The 20,503-nt window shown below is 37.4% G+C and overlaps 1 protein-coding gene across 1 annotated transcript in view; it reads left to right on the top strand.

Annotated features, from left to right (window-relative positions):
* The window catches only part of DOCK4 (dedicator of cytokinesis 4), a 140,014-nt gene that overhangs the window by 15,724 nt on the left and 103,787 nt on the right, over positions 1-20,503 (top strand). The window contains 4 exon segments of the mRNA XM_031061386.1: positions 15,393-15,474; positions 16,066-16,126; positions 18,021-18,153; positions 19,625-19,713. Of these exon segments, the coding sequence (XP_030917246.1) occupies positions 15,393-15,474; positions 16,066-16,126; positions 18,021-18,153; positions 19,625-19,713 (365 nt within the window).

Genomic DNA, 20,503 nt, shown 5'->3' with positions numbered 1-20,503 from the left:
TTAGATGATCTTTAAGGTGTGCTGCAACCCAAACCATTCTGTGATTCTATGAATAAAAGAAAAATTAAGTATATTTATAGCTACACTACTCTCAATTAAATATTTTTTTCATCTTCAACAGCATGCATAAATGCTCATAATTTTTGCACCATGTACTGAGAATTAGATAATAGGTTTTCCATGAGATGTGAAAAACTGATTTTGAAAGGCATTAGTAACTTCCCCAGAGCAGAAATCTGGTATCAGATAGTGACAGAAAAAATCAGTGATGCTTCAAGTTTTTTTTTATTTTCAGACTTTCTATCTAAAGATTTCTCTGGATTGGTAAGGGCTGTTACGCCTCGCTTATACCTAACTTAGTGAGATCAGCACCCACTTTGGGCAATAGGAATGGTTTTATATCAACTTTACTAATCTAGAGGTAAATACTCTTTTGGTATAATTTTCCCTTTTTTTGGGACAGGATGAGATTGTACTTTTCTCGAGACTGTTGTTTTGTTGCTGGAAATTGCTGTTAAAAATACCTGTTTCTAAATATGTTGGCATCCACAATAATGGCAGTCCTGTTGTATTAAGTTAAGGGTAATAATAAAATACAGGTTTATCTGTGACTTTATTGTTGCTGTTAATAAACAATAATAATAAATATTATTTTCCAGACTGTTCCTATATTAATATAATTGTCTAATGTGTGCATTCCCACTCCAAAAGGCTTTTTGTGAATGTGACTATTTACTTCTATGGAAGCACAAAAACTGTCAGTATTTAAGTCAAGTAGTTAAGTCTGAGTCATGACATGCTTATGCTTATTAAGGCTACAGTTGTAAGTAATTCATTTTCTACTTAATTGGTGCATGCTAATTTCACTTGATCTGTATGCATATGTATATGTCCATATTTTCTGGCTAAACTAGCTGCTAGGAATAATTTTTGCTTAAATTTACAATAAACAGCTGAAGTCAGCCCCTGATGGTTCTTAGAGTTTTCCCTGGTGTGTTTTTGTATCATGTTCCATTTGTCTCCCCTTCCTGCTGCTTTGCTAGAACAGTAATAGCCCCTGAGTGGGGTAGAGCAAGTGTGAGTGGCACTACTTTAACATGATACAACCATATGGCTTGTTCCAGTAAAATTCTTTGGTTTATGTGCTGTTTTATCTTCTAACCAAAAGTTTCTATTCCTCTTTTATTTCTGTTAAGGTCAGAAGCCCAGTTTGTGTGTTCCTTGGGTATTTTTGGTTCTTTAAGAAAGTGAAATACTCTAATGATGACACTAAAATTTTAGAACTAATTTCATTAGTATAGAATCCTAAAGGAAGCATTTTGGCATATGCAGTTGTAGAGAGGTGCTGTTACTGTAGTTGGACGATGAAAGAGGTGCATGGTCATAGCTCATGAGATTTGTCTTTTAGTTCAGTCCTATTTTTCTGGCCACTGCTGAGCTTTTGCTGTCTACTTGGAGTTGTTCCTAAAGTATATGAGGTCAAATGTACTCTATTGGGATCTGTACTGGTACTTCATGTTGTTAAAGAAATGCTTTTGTAAAATCTGTTCTGGAATCATGTATGTTGCACAAATGTTTGAGAAAAGCGAAATCAGAAGGACTTACCAATTTAGTAAAGAGCCTTAAAGATTTGCTTTTATATAATCTAATTTTGTTGTCAGTAAATCAACAGTTTGAAGTCTAAGACTGCTGTTTACTTATGTAAATAGTGCCATCCTGTAGGAGTGGATTTGTAGAGCAACAGTTCATGCTAGACCCAATGTTAATGTGTAAATGTTTTAAGGGTTTTACTGTGGACTAAATCTGTGGTTGTGTGGACTGAGTGACAGCAGCATATGTTCTAGTTTGGATTCATAGCTCTGGCTTGTGAATCAGAATGTGGAGATGATTGGAAGGTTGTCTTCAAAAGCACCTACTTCAACTTGATCATGTAGATCATAAAATAGTGTCTGTAAGATGGATATTACAGGATCATAGTTTGAATGGGGGAAAGTTCTGTAAAACAGAGTAACTCAGCTGTGCTTTGGGACATAATTGTTTCTGTTACAATCAGGTTGCAAAAACAATTTCAGAGTTCAAAGGGATTAGAGAACTCTGAGTGCAAACAATGAGAAACAATAACTTTAGGTAAGAGAGAGGGCATTGTTATAGCTCCAAAAAACCTGGAAATCTGTTTGCAACATTTCAGCACACTGCAACAATCCTGTGTTCTGATGTTCTTTAGTATCTTCTTTATAAATCAGTTGTAGTGTGTGGTCATTTGTGAAGTTTTAGAAGTTCTTCTGTTCCTTGGAATATGAAGGTGAATATATAGAGTCCCAGCATTTAAAGTACTGAAGAAATGTGAGTGTGGTGATGATTGTTGGCTTTGGGGATATCTTTTTCTCTTACGTAAACAGAAGTTAGTGAAACAAAATTTTCTTTCAGCAGTAAGATCACACTAAAAAAGCCAATGATAAATACTTCAAGGGGTTACACAGTTACAAATTTTGTAGTGGCACTTTTTCAGAGAAATAAAATGGTATGATGGCAGTCTGTGCTTTCTGTTCACATGTACTAATATCAGCTACTCAATACAGCATTTTTTTTCGGGGGGCCCATTTACACTGGAGCTCTAAGAACATCAATCATTTAATCAAAAATATATTGATTTTTTTTTCTTATCAGATCCTGGAAAGATTTCACTTATCAGCTTTTAATAGAATCAGTTTAACAAGTGGCAAGGGACAAAATAAGAGCTTAGCTGTTTTCTAGACAATGTACATTATTTGCTGAGGCTGTGTTAACTTTGTTGCTTTAAGAATATTCTGGTGCTCTAAAAAAACAAAGCCAAAAAGTCCAAGGATAACATTTACCAGATGACTGTGTTCAGAAAATCAAGTTATCCCCATGTCTTCTGAAATTCTGAAATTCCTATGGTGTAGACACCATAGGACTGTATTAATATATGTAGCACATTACTATCTAGAGATCTTGCCTGGTATTTTTTCAGGAGAATTTTGAAAACACCAGCAACACTGGGTAGTATATTACAAAAAAGGGAATGGAAGGTGTTAAGGCTGCTGCCTACATTTGTTCAGTTCAGACTGTGGCCCCTGTTCCTGGCACTGATGAGTGTGCATAAAAATGCTGCATCATCTCTTGCTCAGAGTCCTGTTTGCTTTGCTGACCTTTACATTTATGTAGTTTGTGCCTCTGTCTTATGCCAACATACTGCTGCAGAAATTCTTAAATCTGTAATATGACCCGTAGTTCTTAGAGAGCATTCTAAACCATTTTCTTTTTTTCCAAGTAGCAGTACTATTAGTGGGAAAATTTCAAGGCAGCACTGAAGTAGGATGGAGCCTGTTGAGATTTTCTTTTATTGACATACATTTTGTGTCTGTGTCAATATGATATGAACATCTTATCAGAAATGATTGATGCCTCTGGCCCCATCTGTGTGGGGAGCAGAGATAAGTTGGCATGCTAATCCTCCTTTTGCTATCACCTTGAACAACCTTGTTTGTAACTATCACATTGCCCTCAAATGAGAAGAGATTCTTAAACAGCACAAAGAGAATAGGCTGTTTATCCAAGGCCAGTGAAAGCAAACTGCATTTTTTTTGGTGAGCTTTTGATTATATCCTTAATGATGGTGTAAACTCCAGACTATACCAAAGGATAAGATTACCCTTCCTTTGTTGTACTCTCAATGTCACTTTTTAGTGACATCCACATCAATCTTTTTAGCCCTTTTTTATTTCAGTTTTGTTATTCATTTAATTCAGTGAAATCACTTGCCAAAAGCTAAAATCCACATTAATTAATCAAATTATTCACTACTTGGTGTTCTAGTTTATAAAACAACATAACACAACTGTTTTTTCAACAGTTTTTGAAAAAGCATACTGTCATTTTTTCCCCCTCATTGCACAATAATGTTAAAAGGATTTTGGTATAGCAAGAGAATGTTTAAAGACATATTTTGCAATGTCCATCAGCATCTTCAAACCTGAGAGCTGCTCATCTCAAAGAACTGTTCTTTTAGCCGTCATTCTGAGTAAAGTTTACTCAACTCACTATTCCTGTTAGCAACAGAAAAGAAGGGCTTGAATACCTCTAGAATCAAGCTAATAATACATTTTCTCTAGCCTGGAGGTTCACTACTGACAGCCCAAGATGTCTTTCTTCTAATATATCCCTATGGTCTCTCTTGTATAGGAGCTCAAAGATTCAATATTATTTTAAGCACAGAAACAGGTTACACTTGACTTTCAGCATCTAGTTTAGTTAGAATCAGTACTCCAGACATCAGCACTCTAAATGCAGGAGACTCAAATTCTTTGTTGCTTCTAAGTTATGTTGAACTCTAGACCACAAAGGAGATCGTATTTGCGAAGCTGTAGCCTTGCAACTTCAGTGCAAGACTACAGAAGTTGATAAAAAGGTACAGTTCAAGCTTGACCCTCCAGCTCACAAAAAACATGTCACATGTTGTTGTGAGGGATAGTTCAATAATTACAGTAATCTGGAACTTCTGGGGAAGCAGACAAGTGGCAGAATGTTGCATCATGGTAGTTAGTAACTTGCAGAAATGGAAGAAGGAAAAGACTGTAAAAAAGCATATTTCTATAAGGACCCAAATGACCTGGCTGGCTGGCTGGGCTGCCTGTATGTGGTACTTACATGTAATCACAAAATCATGGAATGGTTGAGATGATAGGAAAGTCCAGAAGTCATCTGGTCTCACCACCCTAGAGCTGGTTTTCCAGAATCGTGTTCAGGTGGCTCTCAAGTATCTCCAAGGATGGAGATTTCACAACCTCCCTGGGCAACTTGTGCCAGTGCTCAGACACCTCTGTCAGTAAAGAATTTGCTCCCTGGTGCTTAATGGGAACCTCCTATGCTTCAGTTTAGTCCATTGCCTCACTGGGAACCACTGAAATTTGCTTGACTGTCCTCTTTGCACCCTTTCTTCAGATATATTCCAATTTATTAATAAGATTCCCTCTGAGCTTTCTCTTCTCCAAGCTAAACAGACCCAGCTGTCAGAGCATTCTATCCAGTCCTTAATCGTGTCCAAGTGTGGTATAACCAGTGCTGAGTAGAGAGGAAAAGGATCACTTCCCTTGTCCTGCTGACAATACTCTGTCTAATGCATCCCAGGGAAATAGTTGGCCTCCTGTACTGCAAGGGCACATTTCTGGTTTATATTTGACTTGGTGTCTATCAAGATGCCCAGGTCTACAATGCGTGAGTCTGTTATTACTTTCCATCTTTTTTTCTTACTGTTGTTTCTTTATTTTATTCTGAAATCAGAGATGAAAACAAATTATGTTTGGAAAATAATTGTGAGGACACTTTAAATCCAGATTTGGAAATAATTTGAAATGGTGCAATGTATCTCAAGTACAAAAGCTGGAGAGAGATGGTGAAAAAATTTTTATATATGAGCATACATGCGTGCACATTAGTTGGTATTAAGATTTTCTGCTTCTGCATATGGTTTCTTTTTCTATATTTGATTGTTTGATATTTAAGTCTTGCATTGACGCAGCACCACATTGCGTCTCTGAATGTCATGGAAATTCAGGGGCTCTATTAATAAATAACCCTGCATAAAGACAGGGGTTTGTTTCCAACATTATCTATGAGAATTAGTATCATTCTGGGGGGAAAAAAAGTGAATGTGGTATTTTTGAGTTGTTTAAGGATGTCTTTTAACTGTGCCTCAGACATAATTACCTGGTACCAATAGCACAGACTTTCTGGGGGGTGTGAACAACGACTAAAGGCAGAGCTCAGACTGGACTTTGTTGTACTTTTTCAGCAATGTGAATTATTTATATTAGGAGCACAGTCCAGGTGCTCCCTAAAATTTTTAATCTATTGTTAGGTGATAATCTACTCCACCTATTTCCCATAAAATACTATTTTTGGTGTGTTTAACCTTCACTTTGTTCATATTGTTCCTTGGAAATTATTGCTCAGATACCTCCACATTATCCATGGATGCTTTTTGTCTTGAGGTGCTCTTAGATCCTGACTTTTTCCATGCAGATGTGCCTGCTAAGCAGTGCAGGGATTTAAGATAAAGGAACTAGCTGCATTTCTGATAAAGGGAACACCCCATGGGAACGTGAACCATGAATTAGCTCAGGGCTACTTTTCTGTTACAGTATTTCCACAAAAGCATGATTGCACTCATAGTGGGTCACAGCTTAGGGTAGTTCAGTGTTGTTTTCAATTTCCTGTGCCGTGTTCACAAAAATATCTAATCTTACACAGTATTAAAACTGTACTATAGCTAATTACACAAAATCAATGCATGTATGGATTTATATATCTGTATAAATGCCTCATAGATGCAGGACAGATGAAGCATCTTGGTTTTTCTGGCTAGCAGATACTTAAAGGACTCTATTCTAGTTTAGTCACTTACTGCTCTGTCACTTTGCTACTCCTTAGAAGCAAATTTAAACAAAACCAGCCTAGCTTTATTTACATCCTGTGAATTCACAAGTTAGTCCTAATTTTAGCATTAAGGTTAAAACACCTCAAGAAAATGTAAAGGTCATTTTGACAAGAGAGTAGCCACTATTCTTGTACCAATCATTTATGCATTTGGAATAAAAATACCCCTTTAGATGGCTTACTTGGTATATACATTTCTGAATGTGGCTATTTTTTTAAATTATGTCATCCTATATGTTGATATATGTTTATATACATACAGTATATAAGGTTTAATTATTTCGTTACTAGCTCTAAGATGCGTGGTAATGTTTGCATTCTTGTGGACAAGAATGTATTAGCACAGCTGTAATTCGGCTTACAAAACGCACTTTAAAAAAGATGCCTGAAGTTCCAGAAACTTAAAAAGCTTCCCCTCAGAAAATGTGCATAATTTTTTCCAGTTACTCATTGTGAGCTGTAAAATTCCTATGTACAGGAATATAGTCAGGTCTTATAGAGGCTGTTAGCCTTTTCTTCAGAGGAAGAGTGTAGTAGTAAGTCTTTCTGCTTGGATCCTAGATGTGGAGATATTTTGGAGTGGGAATGATCAGTGGAGATTGGCAAAAAGATTGTTTCTTGGTCCCAGACAAACTAGAAAAGTGAAGGATGTGCCTCAATTGAATTCTGCTTCTTTGCTTGAGAGTACTGTCTTGAACTGCCTGCTGTGGAGTTCCTCCAGAGGCCAGGAGCATGGAAGCACTGGCCCAGTCAGTCAGTTTGTTTAGTACATTGTCATTTGTTGTTTTACATGGCAAAACAGTTACTGTAGCTATTAGACTGTCCTGTAATGTAATCAGCATTCCACAAATGAACATAGGAATTGAGCCTCTTAGGTATCCCATGGGTGTTCAAGCTTGCTTGTCTTTTCTATTCTTTCCCTAAGTCTGATTCCAGGTTTTGACCTGAAATCTGTTTTGGATTTAGAAACTCTTCACAGGAACATACCAGGACCAATGAGAAATTTCAAAATCAGTGGGTTGGTATGTTACAAATATTTCTACATGTCTGTCCTGTTTCTCCTTTGTACTTATTGATATTTTAATTTTTTAGTTTTCAGATACCATACAGTCATAGAATGGATTTGATTGGAAGGGTATCCAAAAGATCATCTAGTTCCATCCTCCCTGCCATGGGCAGGGATACCAATATCAGTAGCAAATTTCTTCCTCACAATCGACTAATTCTACTCATAGCTCAGTTTTACATATTCATTAACAACAATAGTATAAGCATATAGGGTTCATCTAGTGGGAAGGAGATGTCAGAAAGGAATCTTTGACACAACTGTATCCTCCTGCCAAATGTTTGGCTTTGTGGTAGTTTCTGTAAGAAGATCTTTTCTACAGATTAAGATGAACATTCATCGCTGGGTATCTTGGTTTAAAACAATTTAATGAGGTGTGCACTCTAAAATGAGTTACCTTCCCTCAGTTTTAACCAGTCCCTTTCCACCAATAAGGAAGAAGTGTGAGTTGGTATCAGTGATGAAATAACAGTTTACTAACAAGTGGAACAGCAACAGGCAAAAAAAACCAACAAACCAGTAAATAATCACTAGATACAAAATTGCTAAATCTCAGGAAGGGGGAATAAAGGGGGAATGAACCCAAATTGGCAGGGTCCCACCTTCTTCTGAGATGGTGACCCCCACTGCTGACTGTGTAGGGACACAAAGGGAAAATGGCATCTCAGGCTTTCCAAGACGGTGCCCACCACAGGAATGCAATGATAGTTTGGGTTACCCACAACACTAGCAGATCAAAATGCTTCATCCTGCTTTGTAAGAGGTTCTAATAGTTTCAGTAATACTTCTGGTTTGTGCTGGTTTGGCTGAAGTAGCGTTCATTTTCTGTACAGTAGCTGGTATGGGGCTGTGTTTTGGATTGGTGCTGAGGACAGTGCTGGTAGCACAGGGATGTTTTAGCTGTTCTGAGCAGAACCTACACAAGGTTAAGTCCTTTTCTGCTCCTCATCCTGCTAGACAGGGGGCTGGGAGAGCACAAGGAGTTGGGAAGGGTTACAACCAGGACAGCTGATCCCAACTGACCCAAACACAGGGATGGATATCTCGCACCATAAGACATAGATAGACCATTTCAGCATAGAAAGCTGGGGGAAGAAGAGAAGGAAAGGCAGTGGAGTAATGGCATTTGTTTTCCTCCCTCACCAATACCTGTCATGGAGCTCTGTTTTTCTGAATGGCTGGACACCTGCCTGCCCATGAGAAGTGGTGAATGGAGTCCCTGATCTGCTTTGCTTGTGTGTGTGACTTCTGCTTTATGTGTTAGACTGCCTTTACATTAACCCACAAGTTTTCTGACTTTTACCCTTCTGGTTCTCTCCCCCACCCCACTGTGGGGGAGTGAGCTGGTGACTGAGCTACTGGCTAGGTTTAAACCACAACACTTCTATGAACCATTAATTTTATCTGACTTTTTGCAGTGCTGTATAATTTCTTGTTATTAATGAGACAGTTTTGATAAATTGCCCTTTAAATACTGGCCCTTCTTGAATTGCAAGAGAATTAACATTTTTATTCAGGCTAATTCAAGTATCTTTTGAGGAATTGATGTTTCAGCAAGTGTGTTTCTTTGGCCTGATGGCCTAGACTGTCCTATTCAGCCTGTGTATGGGAGCTGCTGCATGTGACTTTACAACAAATTGCATTTGTAAATAAGTAAAATGAGGTAGATATGGTAGGAATAAGTTCCTAAAAAAAAAAAGCCACAAGCGTAGTCTAGCAAGAAAATGCTTCTGAGAAGGTTTGGTTTTGTATTTCATGGGTAGACAGAGCCCCATTTAATTACACCTTCCATAAGCCTTCCCAGGAGTGAGGGTGTGTTAGAAATTAGTTCTATTTCATGATGTAGTTCACTTCCTCTCACAAAGAGCTGTATTCAGCAAAATGAATCCACCCTCTTATCCCCTGTTTAAAGATTCTTTCTCAAATATCTTCTACTTGCTGTAGTTGGACTAAAGATGCTAGCTTATATCTGGTCTTGTGTAGATAGACACATTTTTAAAGTAGATAAACCCAAGAGGAACCTGTGGTATCAATTATGCTGCTCACATGCCTTAACAAATAAGCCTCTTACAGATTCTGTTGTAAAAATTGAAAAGTGTCAGGAGACGTAACTGTTTTTAAATGTGATGATGAAAACACTGGAAGTGATGACCTGTCATGTGACTGGTGTAGGTTAAACAATTAGCTACATTCAGACATAAATGCAGTGTTGGAGTAGGAGTATGTGAACCAGCCATGACATGTATGCACCGGATTTAGGTAACGGTGAGCTATATTGAGCACCAGTGCGGTGTGTGTGTATGGTGTGTGTTTGTGTGTATATATAAAATTGGTTTAAAGATCATCTCGTGAGGAACGTATTGCAGTCACACTGGCTACCAGCAAAAGGCATGTTAGGATTGACACAAAATACAGGCTTGCTCCTTGTAAATCTCCAAAAGGTGTTGAATACATAGGAAGCCAGGAGGTGTTGGAGGAAGGGGAATTTTCTTAAATGCTATTGTTTCCCTTCACTTTACCAACTTCTCCTGCTCCCTTCAGGTTTAATCTTTGGGGAAAGATACTGCAAATCTGCTTGTATCCATGCTGTTAGCTCAGTCATTGACTAGGATAATAATCAAGACTGTAATTAAGCTTAAAGGATCTGTAGGTCTGTGTACTGGTAATGCTGTGATGCAAAATGTTTATCCCTGGTGGCAGACTAAGATCAGTGAAGGCTTCAGCTTCTGGTATATGTTTTTTCTTTAGTTGTAAATACATGCTGATAAATTCCTAAAAACTGTATTCTGTTTTTAAACTGTCATCTTCCTCTGGCTCCTGGTATGTCATGAAAAGTAATTTAAAGTTACTGCTGTCTAGCTCTTTTAAGAAATGTATGATGCTATCTTCCATTTTAAATACAGGTGCAAATATCTAAAATAATATAGGTTATGTTCGTAAAATCCATAATAAAAACTAATTTCTCTAGGCTATTTTCAGTTAATAAAGAGGTAAAAGAGGATGAGAGCAGGAGCTTGATTTAACTGTCTAAATCTGTTTTGCTTTTCCTCCAATCCCCTTTTCTGCTTTCTTTTTTCCTTGTTAACTGTACAACTAGCCAAGGGAAATTGGACTTCACTGCATAAATCTATGAACATTCTTTGAATGCTTTCTTCTTCCCTCATGTTGTCAGCATGGCTAGGGGACAGAAAGACAAGCTTTGACATACCATAATAAGATCGATTTGTGGTTTTTTGTTAGTATTTTTGCTTTGACCTTTATCTGAAATTGGCTGACATTTTTACAGCACTCATTCTTCCTTTTCTGTCCCCGTTTGCTTATGGCCTTGTATTTTACAGCTAGAAATTTGAGAATGTTTTTTTAAGTTCATAACAGATGCAATACAGGACCTGACTTACTGTGAATCAGCTGGTACTGCTAAGTCATGTTGGCACATTTATCGTTCAGTTATTCTCTGGTTAAGGATATACTTGAAGACTTTATGATCTTTAGTAACTTAAGATATGTTGTACAACAGTCCTCTGTATTTCACCACTAAGTGTGAGGGTAACATTTTGTGTCTGACCTGGGTTTTACGAAACCACTGAGCCTTTAGCTGTAAATGAAGTCAATCCAGATCCAAGTTCCTACTGAACATCCATTGACAGTGTTCTGGAATGTAATAAACTTGAGGTGGTGAATTATGTTGCAGAATTCTCTTATTGTTCCTCATTGTTTACTTTGGAAATCACTGTAACCTGTTTTCAAGTAGAGAGCATTTATAAACATGTCTGAAAGTGAAGCTATACTGAGAATTATGGCTATTTGATGTCATAGTTTTGCCACAAGAATATGCCATGCGGTATAAATCTGGCCAGATTTTTTATTTTTGATAGTGTGTTTATAAATCATAGAGCAAGCAATCTGTCTAGACTGGTACCATGTGACTGGTAATATTTTCCTGCTAATACTAAGGAAATAGGGGTCACATATGAAAATAGAACAGTTTTCAGCCGCATTCCTTTAAAATGCATCTGTTAAGCCTGCAGATTTGGAACATGCTGTTACTCTGCTAATGCATGAGAAGTTACAGTACAAAAATCCCTTGTTGACCTTCTTAAATTAATCTCTCCAGCATTAGTTATTTCCTTATTTTCAGTGGGAAGACAGCTGAGTTTAAATGTGTACGACATGTTTAAGTGGCAAGATTGGTGCTCATGAAGTTTATGGTCTAAATTAAAATCAAGTTGTCTTAATACAAGAAGAGGTATTTCTGTTTTGTGGTACTGCTGTGTATGTTTGCTGTATCTATGTATGTGTGGCTGACTGCTGGGAAAACTGCTGTGCAGTAGCATACTAGCTCTGGATTTAACCCTCTGAGATTTTTACTGCTGTTTGAAGCCAAGCTTTCAGATCTTGGCAAGTCTGTCTTTATTTTGTTTTATGAAGGCTGTTTGCTTTCCTTAGCACTTTTTCCAACCTGCTGGTCTCTACAGAAATCCTTTGAAATGGTATATAAATGCCCATGCTCTATGTACATAGATATAACATTGCCATTTTGGTCTTGTAATCTCACAAGTCTAACTGCTTGAATTTGCACCCTGGAAATGTTCAAAGACAACCATTTTAATCTGAGGTGTAACTGGTTCTGTCATATGTTTCTAGTGAAAAAAAAAGGTATCATAAAGCACCAAGCAAGGACTAAGATTTTTTGTTGTTGTTGGTTTTGGTTTGCTTTTTCCATTGCTTCACTCTGCTTCAGTGATAGAAAATTTCAAATGCAAATGAGGAAAGTAGATCTGCATAGCCATTACATATCTGTTGCAATCAGTATATTTCTTTGTGGCATGACAGAAGTCTTTGGCTTTTAGTTGTGCTGTGAATCATAATCTCATGATCTGTGAGTATAAGCAGAGCTTGAAAATTTTGTACTGTAGTGGATAGTGAATAGGAATCCTTCAAAAGATGTGTCTTTGTTTGTGTGGAATATAAACTTAATTAAATACAGAATACATAACAGGTAATCTATGAAGATAGCTTATGAATGGTATTTTTCTTTGAACCAAAATATCTAGCATTTGTTTTAAAGACAAAAAACATAGTGAGATGTGATGTGCATGTATGTACGCATTACTTTCAAATTGTTATAGAGACTGAAGATAAAGTGGTGATTCAGAATCACCTTTACTGGCCAAATTTTTATTGACACATACCAAGTACACAGAAGTTCTATTGCTTCTGGATCACTCTTTTTCATTTGTATCCAGTTTGTAGTAGTGCCACACATAATGTGGTCCTAAAACTTCAGTTACTTTGACAATATAATTAATAATTCTTGTTCAATGTACAGTAATTTTGTGTGAGACCTATAAACAAAGCTCTACACTTTTTTTTACTGTATTTTCCAATGTTGCAAATCAGCTCAATTCTAAATGAAAAAACATAATTATTTTGAAACCAATTGTAAATCAACAGCAAAATACCAGTCTGTTTCTCTGTAAAAATACACTTACATAAACAGTCTTTAAAACTCAATTTTATTGTTCTCATGGAGACCTAAGCTGCAGAAATTTGCTGTATCATAAAAAGTAGATGAGAAAAATAGCGTTTTGTTGATGAAATAGCATTTTCATGTACTTTGACATGTGAGCTCCGCTCTACTGTTACTTAGGTTCTACCTTTTACAGTGTCTGATAAAAAAGCTGTACAGCTAAAGATTGCATAAAGCTTTTCAAAGAATCTGATTAAGAAAGTCTTAAATATTTAGTTGTTTAGCCTGGATAGCTGGTACATAAAAGCACAGAGTGCTCTCCAGAAATAGCTCTCAAGAAGTGTGCTCTGGAGTGTTACAGCATCTTGGGTTGTGTCAACAAGAGCACAGTTGCTCATGGGAAGTGATCATCCCCTGCTCAGCATTGGTTAGACCATGCCAGTCCTGGGTCCTTCAAGACCAATATTAATGAGCTGAAGTGAATTCAGCAGAAGGCCTCACGGTGTTCGTGGGCAGGAGCTCCTGCACTTGGAGGGTCAGGTTGAGGCAGTGGGGCTTGTTCAGACTGGAGAAGAAGCAGTTTTGAGGGGAGCTAAATCATATAATAATCACAGATGCATAGGATATTTTGGGTCAGAAGGGACCTTTAAAGGTCATCTAATTCAGCCCCTCTGCAGTGAGCTGAGACACCGTCACAGGATCATTAAGGTTGGAAAGATCCTCCAAGATCATTGAGCCTTGGAGTCTTGCTGGTCAGAGCCCTGTCCGACCTGAGCATTTCCATGGTGGGACATCTATTACCTCACTGGAAAACTTGTTCCAGTGTTTTACCACTGCCATTGTAAAAAAAGTCTTTCTTATTTCTAGTCTGAATCAATCCTCTTTTAGTTTATAGTCCTTATCCCTTGTCCTATGGCAACAATCCTCAGTAAAAAGTTTGTCCCCATTTACCTGCAAGAAGACCAATGACATCCGTGGTGGGACAGTGAGAGACAAGAGATGATACAGACTGAAGCAAGGTGTGCATCTGGATGTAAACAAAAAGTTGAGGACAGTCAGGCACTGGAATGGGTTTTTTTCAGAGAACCTTTGTGGTTTCCGTAGCTGAAGGTTTTCATGGCCCAACTGGCTAAAGCTCTGAGCAAGCTAACCTGACCTGATAGCTGACCCCATGCTGAGCAGGAGTTTGGACCTAGAGGCCCTTTGAGGTCCCTTTTAATGTGAATGACTGATTCTGTGGGCAATCAATGCAGATTTTCTACAAGGCAAATGCTGGTGCAATAAAGATTTGATTAGTCTATTGAGATGGATCTTATCCAACATATTCCTAGTGATTTTTCAGCTGCATTTTGAAAAGCTATGCTTGATATAGAGCAGTGGTAAACCATGTTTAGCTTCTGGAATAAGGAGAAGATGTGGATACAGCTGAGGAAAAAATATAGGTGTACTTATGAAATTTTATTTCTGATTGAGCATTACAGGACATCCAGACTCATGTGTCTGGCCAGCTGGGGGTAAAAGGGTGAAGGGAAATGTCTGTAACACTTACTTCCCTTTTCCATCTTCCACATCTTTCACTACAGAAATATGATTGTTACATTTCTTGTGAGGCTGTGTCTTAGAGAAAATTATCCAAAGCATGGAAGATTGGCTTTTTCATATTACCATGCAAGAATTGCCAGGTTTGCATAGAATTTATCCATAAATCCTACAATCTAATGGAAATATTCTAAAAAATAATTTATCTTCCAGTGCGCTCTCATGCCCTCTTCTATTTGGAAATAAGAATTCTCTGCATCTCCCTACTAGCAGTATTAATGCTTGTATCAGCTATAGCATTTAACACCCCACAGCAGATTGCAAAACAGGACTTCAAAAATGAAATTTGCCCTGTTGGAACTTTAAGACTCTTACGAAACTGCTAAAATCAATGTACTGTACTAAGAGGTTTTAACAGAGTTGTGTAAGTAAAATGTCTCCTACAATCATCCTCCTACATATGAAAAAGAATATTGGTTGAATACAAACATGATGATGTTGACATTTGTTTAGCAAGAATCAATACCAACTTACTACACATCTAATTTTAGTTCTAGGATAAATGGATTTTATTGCTTGTGTTTCTCTGTGTACTAGGATGTACAATATCATTATTCCAAATGACAATCAGTCTTCTATTTTGTATTGAGTTTTTAGTAATTTTCTTAGGTGATTAAGTTAATCACCACCCTTCACTAGCATCTCCCTTATTTTTCATTCATACATCTCAGACTTTCAGAAAGAAATTACTTAATTTGTTTTTATCTTGAGAAAGGTTGCATCTGGAATAATAAGATCAAAATGTGATCTACTTTTGCTGTACTGTTGTTCAACATATCTGTCATATTTGATTTCTTACAGTGAAAGATTTTTTTTAAGACTGAATAGAAATGGTTTGCCAAAATGTCCAGAAAAGCCTGAAAGACACTGTTCTCTCTTTGTGGTGAGTTCTTCCTAATCTCAATCTTTGTTTGTGCTGGGTGTTGAGAATAGAAATTGGATTGTTATTGTGTGGTTAACTCAGAGCTGCTCCCTAAGCTTGTACATTGCTATGAACATAATCTCAAAAGGCTGGTTTGAGGGGCTGAAGGGTATGGGTGAACCCCCAATTTGGATGTTTTATGGCAGTATGTGGACACTCACTGAACTTCCACGTAGGCATATGTACCAGTCATTTTCTCTGCTACAAAGACCAGCTACATTTCCTCCTTGGACATTTTACATCCAAACAATTGTTTGTGCAGCACTCTCTGTACTTCCAGAATATTTGGAATTGCACAAATGCATCACTACTGTTCAAGGTACACAGCAAGTCTGTGTGCCCTCCCACCAATTTTGCTACATTACAGCAAATTCTAACCAGGATATTTTAGGACACTCCTTTTGAGTGCATGGCTGCCAATTTAAAGTGTTGAAGAGATTTGTTAATGTTGTATAAATGAACTCACTGGCAGTGAAAGCAGTGCGTTCAGGTCTTTTTAAATGTTGCATTTTAATCAGGAGTCATAAATAATGAGGTTCTGATCTTGTGCAGGATTTGGGTAGCAGTGAACTCAGGAAGGACATCTATATCACTGTGCACATTATCCGAATAGGTAGGTATGATGTTTTATTTGTTAGACATTTGGCAGTAGATAAAAGAAAACTGCTTGGGGCTAGCTTTTGGATTCACTATAATAGCTCGATTTTTGAATAAACTTTTGGAAAAGAAAATGCCTGGTTTTTGTTGGAAAATTTGCTTGGATTTCTCAGCATTGTTTTATGTTATTTATCAGGTATACTGCTAACTGAGTCTAGATGCAGTATACTTTGTCACTTTCACAAAACAAAATGAAAGTGTTGAAGACGAACCATTTAAAGATGATGGAGCTGTCATTGAGGAGTTCATTCTTGTTCCGAAGTGTAATTTCAAGCACCCTTTAAACATAGAAAAGCTTGTCTGGACATTTAGCGTACCTCATTTGTATTGGATATCTGATGTATATCTGATCTTGTTCAGATGAATTTTGTCTTCTCCCTGACTCCTTTAAAAAGGAGGAGAGGTGAAAAAAATGGACAATATTTCATAAAAATTTCAATCTCTGATGCTATAGACAGATATCAAGTCCTCTAGAAAAAAGTGGAAGAGAAGAAAAGTGTATGCTTGTGTGCTTATTTTAAGAAGTCCTCTGGGCTGTACTGATGTGAAACAATAATCTTTGGGTCTGCTTCTGACCTCTTAGATATATTGTTTTCTTTGTAAACTGCCTCTAGTTGCATCAGTACAGTACTAAATATAACTTTTCTTCCTATTTTTGAAAGGCATTTTGAAGTGTAGTCACTGTAATTTATGCTGAGTTCAGAAACAATTTGTTACAAAGCAACAAATTGTTACTGAATTGTTTCTTTCTTTTACAGCCGCGACAAATAACTTTCTGTGCGTTTTTATGCTAATCTGATATTTCATCAAAATACAGTGGTTTGGTTTTTTGGCAAGATTTTAGAAAAGCTATGGTAAATTCTGATGTAAGTACAGTTAGAAGAATAAATGTTTTAAAAATATTAAAGAGTAGGGTTTTTTCAGTTGTATAAGTTTCAAATATAGTCACAGTCAAGTTCATATGTGAACCACTGAAATATGAAAAAGTTAAAACAACATTTATCTGCTTTGTGGCGTGAAAATGAACAATTACTCTTCAAGCTGCTGTGATGCATAGGGATATTTGGAGGAGACGTTTTCCTGCAGCAACTGCAGCTATAGGGTTTTTTTTTTTGACAGAAATTAGGACTTGGTGGGAAAGATACATAACTGCTAGTGCACAATTGAATAAAATTGATAGAAAGAGGGCAGTTTCAAATGCCAGGAACACAGCGGGAAGATTGATAAATTGTATTTAAATCAAATAGAAAAGGCTAGAAAAAAATATTTCATTTAGAATCTCTTTTCCTTGACTGCCTTCTTTCTTTCATTACCATAAATTGTTCTTCTGCCCATTGCCATCTTTTCTCCCTGTGTTTCATCTTTCTTTATTTTTCTGCAACTGGTCAATTATCTCCATGCTTTCCGATTGCCTATAAGGAAATAGCATTTGATTACCAAATTGTAATGGTTCAGTCATGCCTCTCACATAAATGATAGACAGCAACAACCACAGTAAAATAATTCTTACCAGACAGTGAATGTTGAACACTCTGTCATGTTTGAATTCTAAATTTAATTTGATAGTCTCATGAGGATTCTATGACTGGGTGTTAAAAAGTGGTGTTTGCTGAGTGAGGGTCATGAGAGGATGAGCGGAACCTCTGGTCTGAGGCCTCTCAGGATCACCACATACTTAGTGGACTTGCTGAAACATTTGCTATCTCAATGTAGCATAAAGTGGACCAGGTAGGTTCCCAATGGGAGTACACTTGGCGCTGTCTGAGCTGGATTGCTTGCTGCCTCCCTTCTGTGGTTTGGAGAGACACAGTTCCATGGATGATGCATCAAGTATGTGTTTTGTTTGGCAGGACGAATGGGAGCTGGAGAAAAGAAAAACGCCTGCAATGTCCAATATAGACGGCCCTTTGGCTGTGCAGTCCTCAGTATTGCAGATTTGCTGGCAGGAGATTCAAAGGATGACCTTGTCTTAAAAGTCTACATGTAAGAGATGTTTTTTCTTAATTTTTGAAAGTACCTTAGAGTCATTTGCATCTGAATCAGTAGTGTTAAATGCAGTGTGACTAAACAACTTTATCTCCTTTCTTTTCCAAAAATGCACAGTAGCTGGGTTTTTTTGGCTTTTTCTAATCACAGTGTGGAAATTTTGGCTAGTTCTACAGGTGTGTTTATAAAGTGGGTTAATAGTAAAGGTAAAGGCCACATCCTTTGAGGTATTTGTGTATATATCAGCATTTTTCACATTATTCTGGAGCTCTCTTATTATGGCAACATAAAGTGGTTTTCGGACTTAAATAAGTGCCTTGTGCTGCCAAGGCATCTAGTGGAAGTACTTTGTAGCTACAGAAAAAAGAAGCCATCAGAGTATCTTTTTGTGAAATAAAGCAACTTTATAATGGGAATAACAAAAATATAGAAGGCAGTTAGTGCTGGAGAATGAAAAATTAAAAGTAGGTTTAAAATTGAGTGCTTGATTAGATAGTGGATTTTGGCTGATAGCAATTGGCAGAAAGTTCAATTTTCTAGTAGCAACTCAATGCATGCAATTTCCTACTGATCTTGGACATTATAGTAAAAACTGTTTGGTGGAGTGGTTTGGTCTAATTACATATACCTGGGACATGTATTGTCATGTGTGTGAGAAAGTTCTGCCCTTCCCAGGGGTAGCACTCAAATCTTGAAGGCATGGGTGCCTTTCCTCTGTCTCCATCTATGGTGAATTAGAACTGCTGGAATCAGTGCTGCAGAAAAGCAGCTTAGTGCAACACTGGGCAGATGGACTGGCTCTTATTTAGACTTCCAGAACATTAAAGTCAGATAAGTGTTCATTTGTGGTTAACAAATTGTTAGTTTTGTCTACCTAATTTATTTTGGGTTTTTCAAAAAATTTGCCTGTTTGTTTTAAGATAACAAAAACAATGGAAGAAGAATTATCGCTAGAAATCAGATCATTAGAGCCAGGTTTTCATCACAGTCAGGTTTTCCTTATGGAAAACCAGCTGTTTCCTAAATGTATACTGAAATGTAATTTGCTCTTTCATTCACTACCTCCTGAAGATAACAACATTTTAAAGTAACTTTGAAGAATATAGCGCAGATTTTTCTGTTTACTAAGACCAGCTCTGAGTCCTTCTTTGGAGCGTCACATGATAGATTTCTGTGTGGGTTAGCCCTGAAGGATAGAGCTATACAGAAACGAACTTGGTCATGGCTGAGTTCCTCAACATAACTGTTCCTATCTTTCTCTTATCCTTTGCCACACGAAGCAGGTATTTCATGGTGCCTCTCTCAAATGGCAAGGGCACTGTTTCCCTTGAGACAGGCAGTTTCATGGGGCTTTGCTAGCTCCTATTGTTTCATGAGCTAAAGAGGATGTATTTAGGGATATGTTGTGAAGTTGGTCTGATGAACATGTGTTTCCATTTCAGAATTTAAAAAGTTATAATTTTTCTAGGTGCAACACAGAGAGTGACTGGTATCAGATCCATGAAAATATCATTAAAAAGCTGAATGCACGTTACAACTTGACAGGCTCCAATGCAGGTGAGTCATTTGCTGCTTTTCTGTTACATTCTTAAGGGCTTCTTAGTTTGCAAATTAAATTACTCTATTGTAGAAAGACTAACATCTGTGAAAGAAACATTTTTGCACACAGAGAAAAATAGTCAGATGAAAATGTAAAATATTGCTGTTCATGTGCACATTTAAAAATAAAAAAAAATCACTAAATTTTTTTCAAGGAACTATGTAATATAAACTTTTATTCTGTGCTGTGGAGCTACAGTTTGCTGGAGTTTTGTTTAGTTCTGGAGCTGATCAAATTATTGATGCATATTGCTTGACATTTCTGCTTCACATTTTCACCAGGAATATAAAATTAGCCATAGACATCACTGTCATGTTTTAGGAATGGGATTCCCTGGTTTAGTACTCACACTAAAAAGAAAACCACGAGCCGCTCTCCTGCCCCCTCTGGTGGGATATGCAAAAGGCAGAGATCCTGAGGTGGCATAAAAACAATTCACTGGAAAGAGCAATGAGATAAGAAAAAGAAACAGAAACAGCAGCAATATTAGTAAGAAAAGTGTACAAAAGAGGGTGATTAACATGCAAATGCTCACCAAGGGCTTGGCAACAATCAGCAATGGTGGATGAGTTTTCCTTCCCTCCAGGCTCGCTGTTGACCTGAAGCCCCACTTCCCCTTCCTGGAAGCCAGAGTTCCTTACTTCCACATCACCCATGATGTTGCTGCTCTAGAACAGCAACCTAGACAGGCCCACATGGCTCCAGACCTCACCCCTCATGGCCAAAACCAGAGCAATTATATATTAT

This window comes from Geospiza fortis, unplaced genomic scaffold (assembly GCF_000277835.1).
Source record: "Geospiza fortis unplaced genomic scaffold, GeoFor_1.0 scaffold429, whole genome shotgun sequence".
Classification (NCBI taxonomy): Eukaryota; Metazoa; Chordata; class Aves; order Passeriformes; family Thraupidae; genus Geospiza; species Geospiza fortis.
This window is presented reverse-complemented; position numbering and strand designations above follow the sequence as displayed.